At 40.4% G+C, this 14,772-nt stretch overlaps 1 protein-coding gene across 2 annotated transcripts; it reads right to left on the bottom strand.

Moving 5' to 3' along the window:
• Nucleotides 1-209: 209 nt before the first annotated feature.
• On the bottom strand, nt 210-10,267 carry det1 (DET1 partner of COP1 E3 ubiquitin ligase). 2 transcript variants are annotated; one of them, XM_050074087.1, is made up of 9 exons: nt 9,964-10,267; nt 8,573-8,928; nt 8,072-8,338; nt 7,726-7,938; nt 6,495-6,718; nt 4,882-5,011; nt 4,228-4,418; nt 2,622-2,813; nt 210-1,049 (listed from the first exon to the last, which is right to left on the bottom strand). In XM_050074087.1, the coding sequence occupies exons 2-9, from the start codon at nt 8,819-8,821 to the stop codon at nt 860-862; spliced, it is 1,656 nt and encodes a 551-aa protein (XP_049930044.1). In that variant the 5' UTR covers nt 8,822-8,928; nt 9,964-10,267; the 3' UTR covers nt 210-859. The 2 variants fall into 2 exon arrangements, with proteins under 2 accessions (XP_049930044.1, XP_049930045.1); XM_050074088.1 differs by having other exon boundaries at nt 8,573-8,853.
• Between the last annotated feature and the right edge of the window lie 4,505 nt (nt 10,268-14,772).

The raw sequence follows: 14,772 nt of genomic DNA, 5'->3' as shown, positions 1-14,772 counted from the left end.
AATTCTGCTGCAGGTTTCTTTCTACACTGAGCTTTTCCTTGGCTGATATTAAAGTACTTTTGTATATGGATAAGAGCTTTAAATAATATTGAACCACAACTACTGTATACAGCTACTTAAAATAAAATGCAAAATAGCTTCCTGCCCCTTTGCAACCCTCTACTTTTTTGTAAAGCTTAGGAAAAAATCAACAAAGAGCAAAATTTAGACAATTTTATTGACAGAAAATATGTACAAACGGTAATATGTAAAAATGTGTAAAAACAATATCATATAAAATTACCTCTTTTCCCGTTCTTGTGAGAAAAAAGAAAGTTTGTTGGACAGCTGGATAACAATTCTGATATGAATGTGCACCTCTCAGTGCATGGTAGGAAAAAGAAAACACCTTTGGTTCCTTCTAAGAGGTCCGGCTACCTACAGCTCCCACCTCTGTCGCACATCAATCACTCCCTCTACATCTCCATTTACACTTATTCCAGCCTCTCCTCCCTACAGGTCCCCCTTTGTTCTGTGGAGGAAGGGGGAAAGAGGAGGCGAAGCGGTGCAGACGAAAGGAAAAAGCAGAATTGCTGCCTTCTCGCGAAGGGGGAGGAGTGGCGGAAGTGGAGTGACCACTGTGTGATGGAGGGGGAAAAGAGGCGAGGAACAGTGGTTTCCATCAGGGGGAGAATGCAGGAAGGGGACTGCTGATTTCTCTGGAGGAGGGAAGGGGCGACTAACAGAACAAGCTGTTTTGTGCCTCCTGACAGCGGACATGTTTGTTGTGTTGTCACCAGGAGCTGCTGACAAAAGCCCAACGATCCTGCAATCTGATTCCAAGTGTGGGTTGAGTTTGATGCACGCGTGCACAAGCTCCTCACGCACAGACATGCCTCATGTGGAAGTTGACCACGTACTCTGCGTTGGTGCGCTGGACAGAGATGGCAAAGGGCTCGAAGGGGTGGAAGGTGAAGGCAACCAGGCGTCGCACGGCGTGATTCACTGGCCGTCCCAGCAGGCCTGCCTGGATTTTAAACTTGAGCAGGCCGGAGTCTCGTGCATAAAACCTGGTGGGTGGGAGAGGCAGACATAGAGACAACGTGGTACCATTAAATCATTACTTTAGTCCAGTCCTTTGGTTTCTGACAGCCTCTGCTCCAATATGATATAGACCCATGTTGCTACATAATCCTTCCAGAAACAGGAGAGGAAAATGTTGCCACAAAACTGTGCATGTTGGAACTGTCTGCTGTTACATGAATGAATTATTATTTTTATTCAAGCTTCACACACCCAGAGGTTTCCCGTCCCATACAAGCTTACACGACACTACTTTATCCTACATTACCTGCAGAGGCAAAAGCAAACAAAGGAAGGAAAAGGAAAAAGACCAAGACGACACATAATACTGTGACAAACACTGTATATCAGACACAAACTTAAAAAATCAGACATAAAATGCTCTCAGATTTGTCTAGATCCAGACCTTTGAATCCGCCCACTCCAACAAGTGGACTGATTCATTTGGCAATGTGACATGAAACAGCAGTTTCTAGTTAAAAAAAAATAATTTAAAAAAATCCAATGAGCAACGGGCCAATCAGGGCCATGAGCAGGCACTGTAGTTGGTTTTTTGTCTTTATTCTAAAAATGTGTGTCATCTCTGTCATATCAAACAGACTGGGATGCCTGGCAGACATTTTCACGAAAAGCTTGACACAAAGATCATGATAAAAAGGACAGAAGAATATAAAATGCATTTCACTCCGACCATCGTCCAAATCACACAGGTGACACTGTCTGTCCTCTGGGACTGAATGGAGTATCCAGTTCCCACAGCCAGAGGCAGGATGCCAGATCTCAACTGAGCACAAACAGACCTCTGAGCTCTGATCACGTTAAGTGTGACATATTGCAATTAGGGCTGCAACTAATTATTGCATACATAACAGATTACTGTGTAAAGTACTTTGGATTATTCACGTATTCAGTCATACAAAAACTGTAAAAAAAACAATTTTCCCAGGCTCCTCAAATTGACTTTTTTTTTTTTTGTCAGACTAAAAGTCCAAATCCAAAAGATATTCTATCAAAATTACAATAAACACATAGTAAAAAAGCAAATGACCCAGTGAATGGCTGCCATTTTTGCTTGAGAAATGACACAGTTGATTATCAGAATTACTGTTCACTGATTTTCAGTCAATTGTTTATTTCATTAGCAAACTAATCATTTCAGGCTATGAATCTTTTTCAGGATGTACGTATTGTTAGTGACATTACTCATGGAGTTTTTCCTGATGGTTAAGGGTGTAAGAAAATATTGATAGACTTGAGCATTACAATATTATGTTTTGTGATACTGTATCAACTCTCTAAAACCCTGTAACAATTTTCAGTTAATAGTTTACATACAGAGATTCGTGGTAGTGGTTCATTTTGTTGTGTTTAAACCCCCAACTGCTACATAGCAATGTTATGTGTCTTCAGCCATTTGACTCTCCCTGTGTTCTTTACACAATAAAAGTTTACCTAAAATTAGATACACAAAATCGTAATATATCTACTTGCTTAATAAATTGCAATACATTGCACCATAACCCCTGAATTGTGATACGTATCGTATCACCAGTCTTTACCTGATGGGGTGATCTCCGCAGGTCTTGGGCCTCTCCATTACCGACACCCACTTGTCATCATAACTGAAGAGGGAGAGGTCGAGGTAAGGACTGCTGCTGTAGGACTGAGCGCTGATAGGGAGCTGACCTAGCAGCCGACGTACCGCCTCGGTGTGCCCGCCGTATTTGGCATTTACTATGGTGTCCTTGAACCTGAGGCACAGACAAACAAGGATATTAGCATGATAACATTAAACAGCGACAAGAATCTTCAATAACAGGTTCTTTTGGCACTGTAGCCTTGAAGTCAAACTCAACACTTCCTGTATCTGTTTAAAATTAAAAGCCCATTATAACTTCGGTTGAGAGAAACCCTTTATTTTCTAAACAGGGTTTTATTGTGAAACATTTGCAGGAAGTTCTTCTGGAGGATTCAGTGACCGTCATAGTTTGCGTACGGTACTTCAAATGTAGCTCCTGCCATCTGGTGGCACTTTTTAAGTTACTACAACAGCATTTCGGCTGGCACATGAACAGACACGGTGACTGAAATAATAGTAAAAGTAATAAATATAGGACAAGAATAACCCGATGACATCACACACGTCGTGAAAGATGACCAGGGATGATTGGTGTGTACCATCGTCTAGTGTGTCATGTCTGTCGGCCAAGTCACGGCACGATTTTATGACTCCACAATCGTGTAATGTGACATAGTGACTGTCTGACGGACAGATATGTCATGTAGTGTGAACCAGGCATTAAGTGTTAGTCCTCTTACTTATGTTTCAACTTCACAGAGGAGTGAACAGTCTAGTTTCCACTACAATTGTTTTGCTTCGGCGAGAACATTTCTGTTTTTGCTAAGAATCTTTCAAACATACCTGGCAAAATTATAGTCCCATGTCTCACTCCACACTACTACCACTCAGCAGTGACTCTGTGGTGTCACTTTTAATCCTTGATCCAAATGTTCAGCCTTTCCTCTCACCTTGTTTTGTGCTCCATTCTTGCAGGTGTCTATATTTGGTTTGTGACCATCTAAAACCCTGTGAACTGGGCTTATGCTATCCAGTTGTGAGTTGTACAAATCGGGTTTGCTGAATGTGCTCGCCAGCTTTCAATTTCTCCTCTCTTTCTCCCTGACATCAATTTTCACCACTCTAAAATCCAATTCTAAGCCCTTTGCCTCGCTCAAACTATCTTTTATCTTCTCCTCCTTCCTCAAACCCCCCCTCCATCCGGTCCTCCCTCTTGGCCTTCCACAGAAGATTTTGTCACCTACACTGGCGAGTCGAACCGCCAAATTCAATCACAGCTCCTCCAGCCAGTCGTAATGTCTATCTTCTATATCCAGATTAAGTCCTAAAACTCCCTCCTCCTCTAGGCGATTGCTGCTGATCTGCTTCTCTTGCACCTTCTTCATAATCCTCCCTGACATTTGGCTGCACACCATCAGGTATAGTTTTTTTTTTTTCTTTCATTCAGAAAAGACCCTGGACACTGCTGTTTGCCAGCACAATTATGTTCAAACTGAAATACATTCAATTTTAGCAGAAATATATTCGGCATTTGAATTCAATAATTTAGTTTTCTGCAGCACACATGACATTTGTCTCCTGAATACCTTCTCTGGACCTGACGGGCGTAGTTGTTGGACGAAGCAGAGCAGGGGAACTGGACGGCCTGGCTGTGCAGCGTGGCGTTTCTGAACAGGTCACAGAAATTCTCAAACAGCTCCAGCAGCTGGTCAGAGGTGTTCTCGAAGACAGCCAGCACCTCTGTAGACACCATGTTGTACACAACGAAAAACGACGGCTGCCGGAGAAAGGGACGGGGTGACGATCAGGAGAAAAGAAACGCAGGCTAAAGATTTTGTAGCATTTTTTTCTTGTATAGTAGGTATGTGTTTTCAAACCACAACACAATCAACTGGTCTTCAGGAGTGAAACGACAGTCAGGAATGGTGAGATATTTAAACGAGGCATTTCAAGCTCTGCCTTCTACGTACGTTCATAATGAATATGAAATCATTTATATATTCTTCATGAGACAATATACCTACAGAACGAGGAGGTCTGAGAGCTAAGATTTCATGTAAACAAAACATATATTAATTAGATCTACAGGACTGCAGAGAATCTGCAAGAGAAACGTGTCCTTGGAGACCCGAGAAAGGAATCCCTGTTATGCAGCACAAACAACAAAAGACATGAGAGAAGCAGGGGAGAGTAACAAAGAGAGCACGGACAGGAATTCAGATATGTGTGTGTGTTTCTACCTGTGAGGGGTCAGTGACTCTGAGTGTGACCACGTCTTCGCTGGTGTATTTAATGAAGAGGTGATGCTCATCCAACAGCTGCATCTTCCACATCCTCAACCTCCTCAGCTGATCAAAAAACTGGAAGAATCTGACGAGAAAAACAAGAGCTGGGTGAACTGAACAGATCGCTAAATGAGTATCTGACACAAATCTATTCAGCACAATATGGAAATGGTACAGCAGTGTGCCAAGCTATAAACACCTTTATATCATTGTAAACTGAATATTTTTTGAATTTGGGACTGCTGGTCAGACACACGCAGATCACTATTTTTTTTTTCTTTAGACAGAAGCAATTAACCGGAAATAAATACACATCACAAACATATTGTCCATCATAGCGCCACTTCAGTTGTAACAACCAACTGCTGTCACTTACAATGATACAACTGTTTTAGGTGCCGAGCCGTCACAACAAACTCACTCTGACACAAAAAAAAGCTCGACTCAGTTGTTAACCCCGTAAATATCCATTGAGTAATGTCAGCCATGTGACGCTAACAGTTAGCCCTGTCACTCTGTGTGTGTGTGTGTGTGTGCTTGTGCAGGCAGACTCTCACAAACACAAACTGCAGGTTGATCGAACACAGACAGCACTCCAACTACATTTTTGGAACTCTAGTACTAGATCAGCATTAGGGGTCTGACATTTCTTAATATTTATTTGCACGAAAAATAAAAGTAAGGATTTGTTGCTGGATTCCTGACATGTATGAAAAAGATGGAGACAAAAAGAAAAAGACAAGTTGACAGAGACGGTTGATGAGAGAGGAAGCTAGGGAGTGAATAAATGAGGGAGAAGGAATGAGACAGCAGCAGGAGTGAATTTAATTTACTTTTTTCATGGCATTTAGTGTTCTAATGCAGAAACAAATAACCACCAAACAGAGTTTTGAGTCTCTTTGTCCTGCTCTGCATTTATCCTTTTTATTTATTTATTTACCGTATTGCATCAGTCTCTGTGATAAAACATCTGTCACACAACAGCAACGACAAACAACAACCCAATGACTCTGTGCTATTGTTTACTTCTGTGTGAAAATTTAATTTCAATTCTTGCCATAATTTTTAAATTCATTATTAGACTAAACAGACTGATCTTCATGGTTCTTGAGACACAACAGAAACACAAAATGCAATGCACAACAGGGACTTTTAGTTTCCAGTTTAAGGTTTAATTCCTTTGGTTCAACAGTTCCTGGAACTTTTTGGTTGAAAAGGGTTAAACCGAGCACAGATAAAAAAAGACTTTCTAACCTTTTCCCTGGTTTAACTGAATAGTGGATAAATAAATACAGTAATTTAAAAAGTAGCTTAAGTAAAAGGTTGCTTTGCATGGTTGCTGCAGCTCTGCTCTTGTGTTCAGACATACAGACACTAGGATTACTAAATGAAATCTCAATAATACAGCCATGGCCTCCACTGTGGTGAAATGTGGAACACTGAACAAGATCAACAACAAAGGCACACGACATGATTTGGGCCTTGGTAGGTGGCAGACAAATTAACTGATTAAAGTAAGTGACGGATTAAAAAATAATCTACTGAGAGATGAGAGAAACGTTGTGTACCTCCTCTTGGCAGTGGCGCTGCCGTCCTGCTCGGCCCTCCTCCAGAGGTAGACCAGCAGCCTGTGCTTGAGGGAGTTGATGGTTTTGTCAGTGTAAAGGCGAGGGAAGCCTGGCTGACTCTCAGCCTGAGCTTCAGTGTAAACTGCTGAAAGAGTCAGGAGGTCGTCCTCATAACAGAACCGCCCAATAGTCCTTACATCTAGAAATGTTCCCTCCGGAGTGACCTGGGAGGGGGAGAGAAAAACAGAGATGAAGGAAGATAAAAAACAAAGATGATACTTGGGGAGTTTATTTGTTCTTTCAGCAGCAGTAGGTCCCTAATCAACACAGAATTTAATAGAAAATTAAGTAAATTGTTTGAAAACTATTCTGTGCATTTATCAAAATCAGAACAATTTTTAAACCGTTTACATCTGATCATTAATCTGCTTCTTAAAAAGTAAAACTAAACTGACTTTACAAGGCAGGAAAACTGCTACTTCATTTTTAACGGATTTACAGCTTTAAGTATGTTAATGCCTGTCCATGTACAAATCATTGATGTCTCTGGATGACGGGAATACCCCTCTGATAACTTCACTCACTGGCATGTCACAAAGAGCATGCTTTAAAGTCACTCAAAGTGAATTGCATATTAAATGGTAAATCTGTAGCCTGACATCACCAGACCAAATCGCAAATGTGTGGTCTGGAACTTCTCGGTTCATTTTTAATTTCCAACGGGGATTGTCCACGGGTTATCAACATGTGATGTAGTGCTGAGCCACCACTGACCAGGTCTGCCTTGAATGCCTGATCTCGATGGCCCATCATGACATATTAGGCCAGGACTACAGCGTGCAGAGATGAGCTGGTATTTTATGAGGTGGTACATTGAACTTTTGTCAAATCCTCCCGGAAGCACGACAAACGCATCTTTCTTCTCAAGAAAGCTTTAAATGCAGCTGATCGTTCTTCTTCTAGCGAAAATATACCGTCCAGTTCATTCAATACTGACAAGATGCCAGCTTCTGCAAAAAGTTGCACATCAGCTACAGCCATCTTGGGGGTTTTCAAAAATGCCTGAGGAGTGCTTTTCAATCTTCATCTCAAACACATTGTGATTGGCCTGGCACATCTCAGGCTTCTGTATATCTTGCTCCCAAGCAGAAGGGATCAGACACATCTGCCAGAGCAAATATAACATGACCTTTCAGATTTCTGTGGTTCCCAGGCAAGTACATCTACCAACCTGAAATACATGTATGGTCTGCTGCTGAACTGACAGCACAGCCAGGATGTTCCTGTAGAGGTAGAGGCCCTGGTTGTGGGACAGGATGATCTTGTCACACTTAAAGGACCTGGTGTCACACAGCCTGCCGGTGTGGAGGTCGATAATGTGGAGGGAGTAGTCCTCCAGAGGAGACCGAGGGTTGGGAGTCACAGATTCGTTGTTCCGATAAACCTGACGGGAGATGACATATTGATGAAATGGGCATTCTGAGCCAAACTACGGAAGTAAATCTGTATTCAATTTGTAATTTTAATTATCTATGAGATTCCTTGCACATTTGTTCTAAGTGTGATAATGTTGTTACCTCAAAGAAGTAAGGTGGCGGCTCCTCTGGGACATACACAGCTGACCCAACAATGACGTACCGGCAGTCGTCTGTGAAAAGGCTGCACTCCCGGTTGAGGTGTTCTCCGTTTGAGGCCACGTTAGTGACATGGAGCAAGGAGAAAAAGCGCTCAAACAGGCGGCCTCGGATGTTGAGAGAACGCTGGTCATTGGCTGTTAGAAGAGTCTCACCCTCTTGGCCTCTCAGCAGGTCCTGAGCCGCCTGGCAGCCTTGATATTCATATATCTGTAGGAAGAACATTAGGATTATTATTTATTCCTTCACATATTTGTCTTGGGTAAATTGTGAAGTTAGTCAGACCAAGTCTGTCCCAGTCTGGACTAGTTGCTTTTGAGAAAAAAAAAAAAAAAAAAAAATCGGACAATATGTGATATTTAAGGAGTCTAGCTCTAATGTTTAGATGGTGGAAATATGAGGGGAAAAAGACCCTACGTTAACATTAGGTTTCTCTCTTCTTACCTCCAGAGAAGTCTGGTCAGAAGAGAAGGCGATGAAACAGCGTCCATCTGGTGAGAACTTCCTGAGGAAGCAGGGAGGCTTCTCCACATTGACCACAGTAAAGTTGGGGAAAAGGTTCTGGTGGAAGCACCGTACTCTGTACCAGTGAGCTCCGGGGCGGCCTGAACAGATCCTGCGCCTCTCAAGACGATGGACCACGTTTTGATTCTGGATCCGTCTGGGCTTCAGGGTTGGGGTGTCCTCATCCATCGCTGTGACTGGAGAGTGATCTCAAACCCCTCCTCAGAAGGTAGTTGGACAAGCGGCCAGTCAGTGAAATTACTACATCACAAGTGCAGTTCTGTTACCTGTGTTTTCTATAGAAAGTGAGACAGATGAAAAATAACAGACACATTTTCAAATTAAACAGGTTTTAGTGCTAAATTATCAGTTGATAAATCAGCTGTGTTTTAACTAGGTTATTGCATTTAAATGATCAAAAGCAACTGATCAAGTTACAAATTCCCAATTACACAAATATTAAGAGATGCCTGTTTTTTTCATGTCAGTGAAAACGTGTGAGTTTCTTGGCTGCCGGTCAGACAAAGTTTAAAGACAGATGTCTGGTCTAAAATTAATTACCATCTGGGCAATGATTTAATTTAATGATTTAAACAGGAAAGCACCTTATTCCATAAGCACTAAGGCCACTTTGTCCTGGTCCCAAAAGATGTCCAGCTGGTCTGGTCTGTCCCCTCCTCCTAATATCCTTTTTCTGAATGTATGACTTTAGTGATATTTGTGTGCGTTCATTGTGACTTTGTGATAAAATGCCTTTATGATTATACTGCAGTCTATCTATCTATCTATCTATCTATCTATCTATCTAGCATTACACCTCCATAGCGGTGGAGACTTGTAAGAGAAAAACTGAAGCACTAGAGAGTAACAAATCCTGACTTTTGGTACCTGGCGTGGGCCAAGCTCCAACACTACTCGACCCTACATTTCCCATAATGCAACATAACATCACTCCTCATCCCCAGCTTGCAACTGCAGACTGGCACAACCTTGATAACATCATCAGGGTTATTTCTAGTAATAGTCCACATGAAGAGCAAACTGATTTTCATCTATAAAGCATTGGGAGTGCCATTTTATGGAGCTAACTTATGTGTTGATATAAAGGGACACAGACACAAAATAGGTATGTAAATCGTCACAGCAGAGCAGGAGCATGAGGACTGTCTTCTTCTCTGAAATATCTGAGTGTGGTTTTGCTCTTAGCTTACTGTTGGGCTCAAACCCTGGTCTATGAAGTGTTGTCACTATACCTCAGCCAACTCCACAGTAACGAGCAGCTACCGTTAATTTCAGCTACCAGACATTTCACACAGTGCACAGTTACTCACTCGTTGCTTTTAAAACCCAGTCAGCACCTCCAGTCAGGTCCTCCAAGTTCAGCTGGTTGTGTTAGCATGAGCAGTTAAGTTTGGCTCACGAGCTCGACAAGTTACAGTTAGCTACCGGCCGCTAATTCCTTACGTCACCTCGCGTTATGGGGAAATGTTAAGCTTCATTTATTTCCACATACTGCAAAACTAACTGTGACCTCTCGGGTTTCTCCAAATATCCGACTGTCTGAAGCGTTTATGTATCTGAGAGCCGCTATGTTTGTTGTGAGTAAGCCGTAAAGGAAACGCAGAAGAAGAAGATGATGTTGGCAGTGCTGGACTGAGGTGGATTTCAGAGCTGTTTTAAACAGCGCCACCACATCCTCCTCAGGTGAAAAATGGTATTGCAGTCTGTATCAAATAATCAAATGGCCACTGGCAGCTGAGAAGCAGGGTCATTATAGTTAATTAAAAATAAACTAAAAACTGGGTGTTTCTGGGTGTGATTTTTTTTGTGAACTAAAAAGAAAATAGACCAAAAAACAAACAAACAAAAAACTAACTGAAACAATATTGTGTACTTACAAAACTACTAAAATAAAAAATATACAGCAAATGTCTCTAGTTTTAGTCTTTGCTACTTTGATCAAAATTTGTCAAACCGACAAGCATGAGGAGGCAGTGGTGCATATGTTCTTTGAGACTAGAATATCTACATGACTGTGAGTCAACTGCCTTTGTTTTTGTTGTAATATTCTGAACTTCTTAAATCTTGCCCCTGACAAATCCCCCCCATATTATAATAAATAAAAACTAAACTTAATACTGAAATTAATACAAACTGAACTAAAACCAAACATTTTTTAACAAAAATAAAAATAAAAAGGCTACCAAAATTACATAATGTGTGATGATAGTCATGATTGAGCCGACATATCATAAAAGTAACACAGTACAGTTATACATGGTTACTGTAGTATAACACAACATTAATGTTAGATGGATATAGATGTAAAATTAAATATTATATTTACATTGTTGAGGATGATACTGAAATAAACCTATTTATAATACCGTTCTATAAATTGTTTTCTAACCAGAGTTCTCTATCATACATAGTAACCCAAATGTAACTGAAACTAATAGGCTATAAATATATTTCTGAGCATCCCGGTGTAACATTTTACTGAGTACAATTTTAACTGTGGTGAACTGCATTTGGCAAGGACCTTACAGTAGCGCCATGAGTCAGACACACACCTGCTGATTTTACTCAAGTGCCAATTTACTGATCAGTAGGTGGGTGTGCAGGTGAGGAGCACAAGTGTTTCAGCAAACTTTGAACATGACTGTCATTGCTTCAGATAAATTGGCAGAGAAAAACAACAGACCTTAAGCCACCGTACCTACAGTGTATATAACTCTCGTTTGTTGAGCTTATTTTATTTAATTTATTTGTTTATAACAGCATGTAGCATAGGTGAACCCAAGGCGACCTGCGTTTTGCTTCTCGCACTGATGAATAATTAAATTATGATTACCCTCTTTCTTATGAAGCATGTTCTTACGGATTGAGCGTAGCATTATGAAAAGAAAAAGAGAAATGCTCACACTGCATCGGTCTTGGAAGACTGCTAATGGTTCTTTATGCAATTATCCCTGACCAAAGAGTTTCATTTGAATGTTGCAATTTTCCATAAAAGCACATGAAGTGGGCATAAAAGGCCAGTCTGAAAAGAAAAATGAAGAAATGAATGGAGGGAAGGATGTAAAATTATCCACTTTAAAATCTAATGGCATTTTCCTTTTCAACTATATCTGATTAAACCTGCGCTTCAAGGTGTGTGTGTGTGTGTGTGTGTGTGTGTGCATATGCATATGTGTGTGCATGCATGCCTACGTCTGCCTTTGTGTAATGCTTGTGAGCCTGTGCCTCAGAATCTTGTGTGCAAAAATGTGTGTGCATATACAGGTGTTTGTTTGCTATGACAATAACCCACACAGGAGTAATTCAGAACAGAAACTTTGTACTATCTTCTGGTTGTTCTTCTGTTATTTTCTAAGAAGTGGCTAATAATGCGCTCCCTGCACAGGAGCCTCGCCTCAGCTTTTAGCATCAGCCCATGGAGTAGAGAGGGAATGGAGAGTCTACATCTGCTTGTTTTTATACACTTTTTTAAGCCTATCTAACAGAGGACACAGTGCTTATTAAAGATCATTTTTTTCATCCTTCTGTGCTTTTTACAGCCCAAAGTGGACAGTGCCTATTCTTCCCACTCTTGTTTACATCTCTTTCTACAGGTGAAGCGGCACAGAAATTTTGCTCTTAACTACATGCTTTTGGCACTATCACTCTACGCCAGAGTGGAGTTATTTGAAAACTTCAAATTGTTCCCCTTTCAGCAGGCAGTAAAGAGATACCACATGTGCAAGCAGGGACTTTCTATGACAACGGGTCTTACGTGCAAAACTTAAAACATGTATGAAATAAAAGACAGGAAAAGAAAAGACTGTGTAATTCCCTGTTTTGGAAGAGTAAATAATGGAGCTGAACAGAGTGCAAAGTCTACAGTTGGTGTTATTAACATCATTATAACCTACAGAAATATCTAAAAGAGCATTTGCATTAAAGGACATGTGGATGAAAAGTATAGAGCGAATTCACTGACTTGATCAAACTTCTAAAGGCATTTTAAAAAGGTTATTCAAAGCACTGGGAGCAAGTAGAAACACATTGTTTCACCGTTTCCTCCATCTTTTTCTACCCAGACAGTTGTCTTTGGCATTTAACAAAAGCTTTTAACTTTTCGATCCAGCCTAATTTCAGAGCACAATAGAACATTTTAGCACTGTAACTTTCCAATACGTATGCAGCTGAACTTTTCGTGTCTTCACTGACAGTGAATGATTTCTGCCTCTTTTTTTTTTCTGAGAAATTACAGTGATCACAAATGCATTATGGCAGGCCAGTTTGCTGCAGTCTTCTCAGCTCAACAAAGTGTGAGCAGCCCGACTGTGAGAGAGGTGAGCGGGGAGAGAGACGGGTGAGAGTAAGAAGCAGCTACAGGCTGCACTTTTCTCTGCCTCCTGCATGGATGGATTAATGACCTGGCCTGTGGAGTACAAGTCACCGGGCCCGGAACCAGACCCTCTGATGCCAGTATTTCTCAAAGGTGTTAGTAGTTGTGCGGACAAAATAAAAAATCCTTTTAAGTCCTTCTTACAAGTTTCTCTGAAGTGTTAAAATATTGAAGTATTTGATACATTCTACACAGAAGTATTCATATTCTTTACTTAAGTAAAAGTAATACTACTGCAATATAGAAATACCCAATCACAGCGATACACTGAAAATACAGTTAAAGTAAAATATTAGCAAAGTGTACTTGCATTTTTTTTTCGATTGCTAACATATATTGGTCAAAATTAAAGTCACATTGTCAAAACTCATAACAGTCAATAAAACAGAAATCCTCGTGAACCAAACTGTGAATCATTTTTCATTGCTTTCACACACAATGCATTCAGTGAGCACTTTCCCCCAAATCCATAAACTCTTTTTCCATTCATATTCCACCACCTGCAAACCTGCAAACCACTATATATTTGCATTTTCAAATGCTAACACACTGTTTTCAAAACTGTCAAAACAGAATGATGGCTAATGTTGTGAATTTCTGCAGTAGCCATAAAACTAAATATAGTTCAGGTTGGTAGATGTATGTCGCAATGATATCGTAATAGATGTTACTTTGGAAATTATTTGAGAAATCCATATATCTGCTTTTGGGTTCATCCAGTTACTGCACAATCAAAATACTTTATCAAATTGATGCAAAACTCCTGTTCATGCAATTATTGCCATAAAGCAGTCTTACAGTAATCATTCATTCGCAAAATTTGCAATTTACCTGGATGTTTGAGCTTCACTGTGCAGAATGATATATGTGCAGAGACTGAAACTAGACGCTTGTTTTCACTTTTATCTGCTTAAAAGGGGGGGGGGGGGGGGGTATTTTTAATTGTACAGCACTTGAACAGTTGTTGTTTTAACATGTACTTAGTAATAAAAATAATTTGGATTGGACTGGACATAAAATTCCTTACATGGCAAATACATATTGTGAGTTGGACCCACTCCTCAGTAAAGGGGAAACCAAGTCAAACCAAATGGTATCAAATCAAATAGAATCCCATCCATTGTCACGTCTCACTTTACATGAGTGTAGGTGTGACTGAAAGATAACTGGATGTACAGTCCTTCAATAGTGCAGCATTACTGTAAAATAAAAAAAAAACAGATTCACGTTAAAATACATGCAGTATATAAAATTAAGTCAGACATAAAACCTACAGCACATAGAAAATTGAATACACGCTCTGTCCCTTTACACCTATGAAAAGACTTCGTCCCAGAATCCTCCCATTGGCTCTCCACCGAAGGTGCATGTGTGTTTATGAAAACATATTTAAGTGAATTTGATAACAGAAACATTAACTGACATCTCACAGTAAATCTAAACCAGCAGCATTTAAAATGTATGTGTTTCCTGCCCAGACCTTTGATACCACTCTGAATATATTTACCCTCACACAGTGTGTGAAGTGGGGAGGCAGGGGCCAAGTGTGACAAGAGCACGCATAAGAGACAACTGCTGTTATTTGGATATTTTATGGAAATTTGTTTTTTTTTTTCTTTTCAGTGAGCCCACCCACACAAAACACATTTCATTTAGACATGCACAAGAAAGGTTCATAGGTTAATATATACACAGGACACCAAACACACACTGACACACTGTGCTGTTTTTCTCCATCCTTTCAACA

Source organism: Epinephelus moara, chromosome 20 (genome assembly GCF_006386435.1).
Source record: "Epinephelus moara isolate mb chromosome 20, YSFRI_EMoa_1.0, whole genome shotgun sequence".
NCBI lineage: Eukaryota > Metazoa > Chordata > Actinopteri > Perciformes > Serranidae > Epinephelus > Epinephelus moara.
The sequence above is the reverse complement of the archived record's forward strand: the minus strand, read 5'-3'. Positions and strand labels throughout refer to the sequence as shown.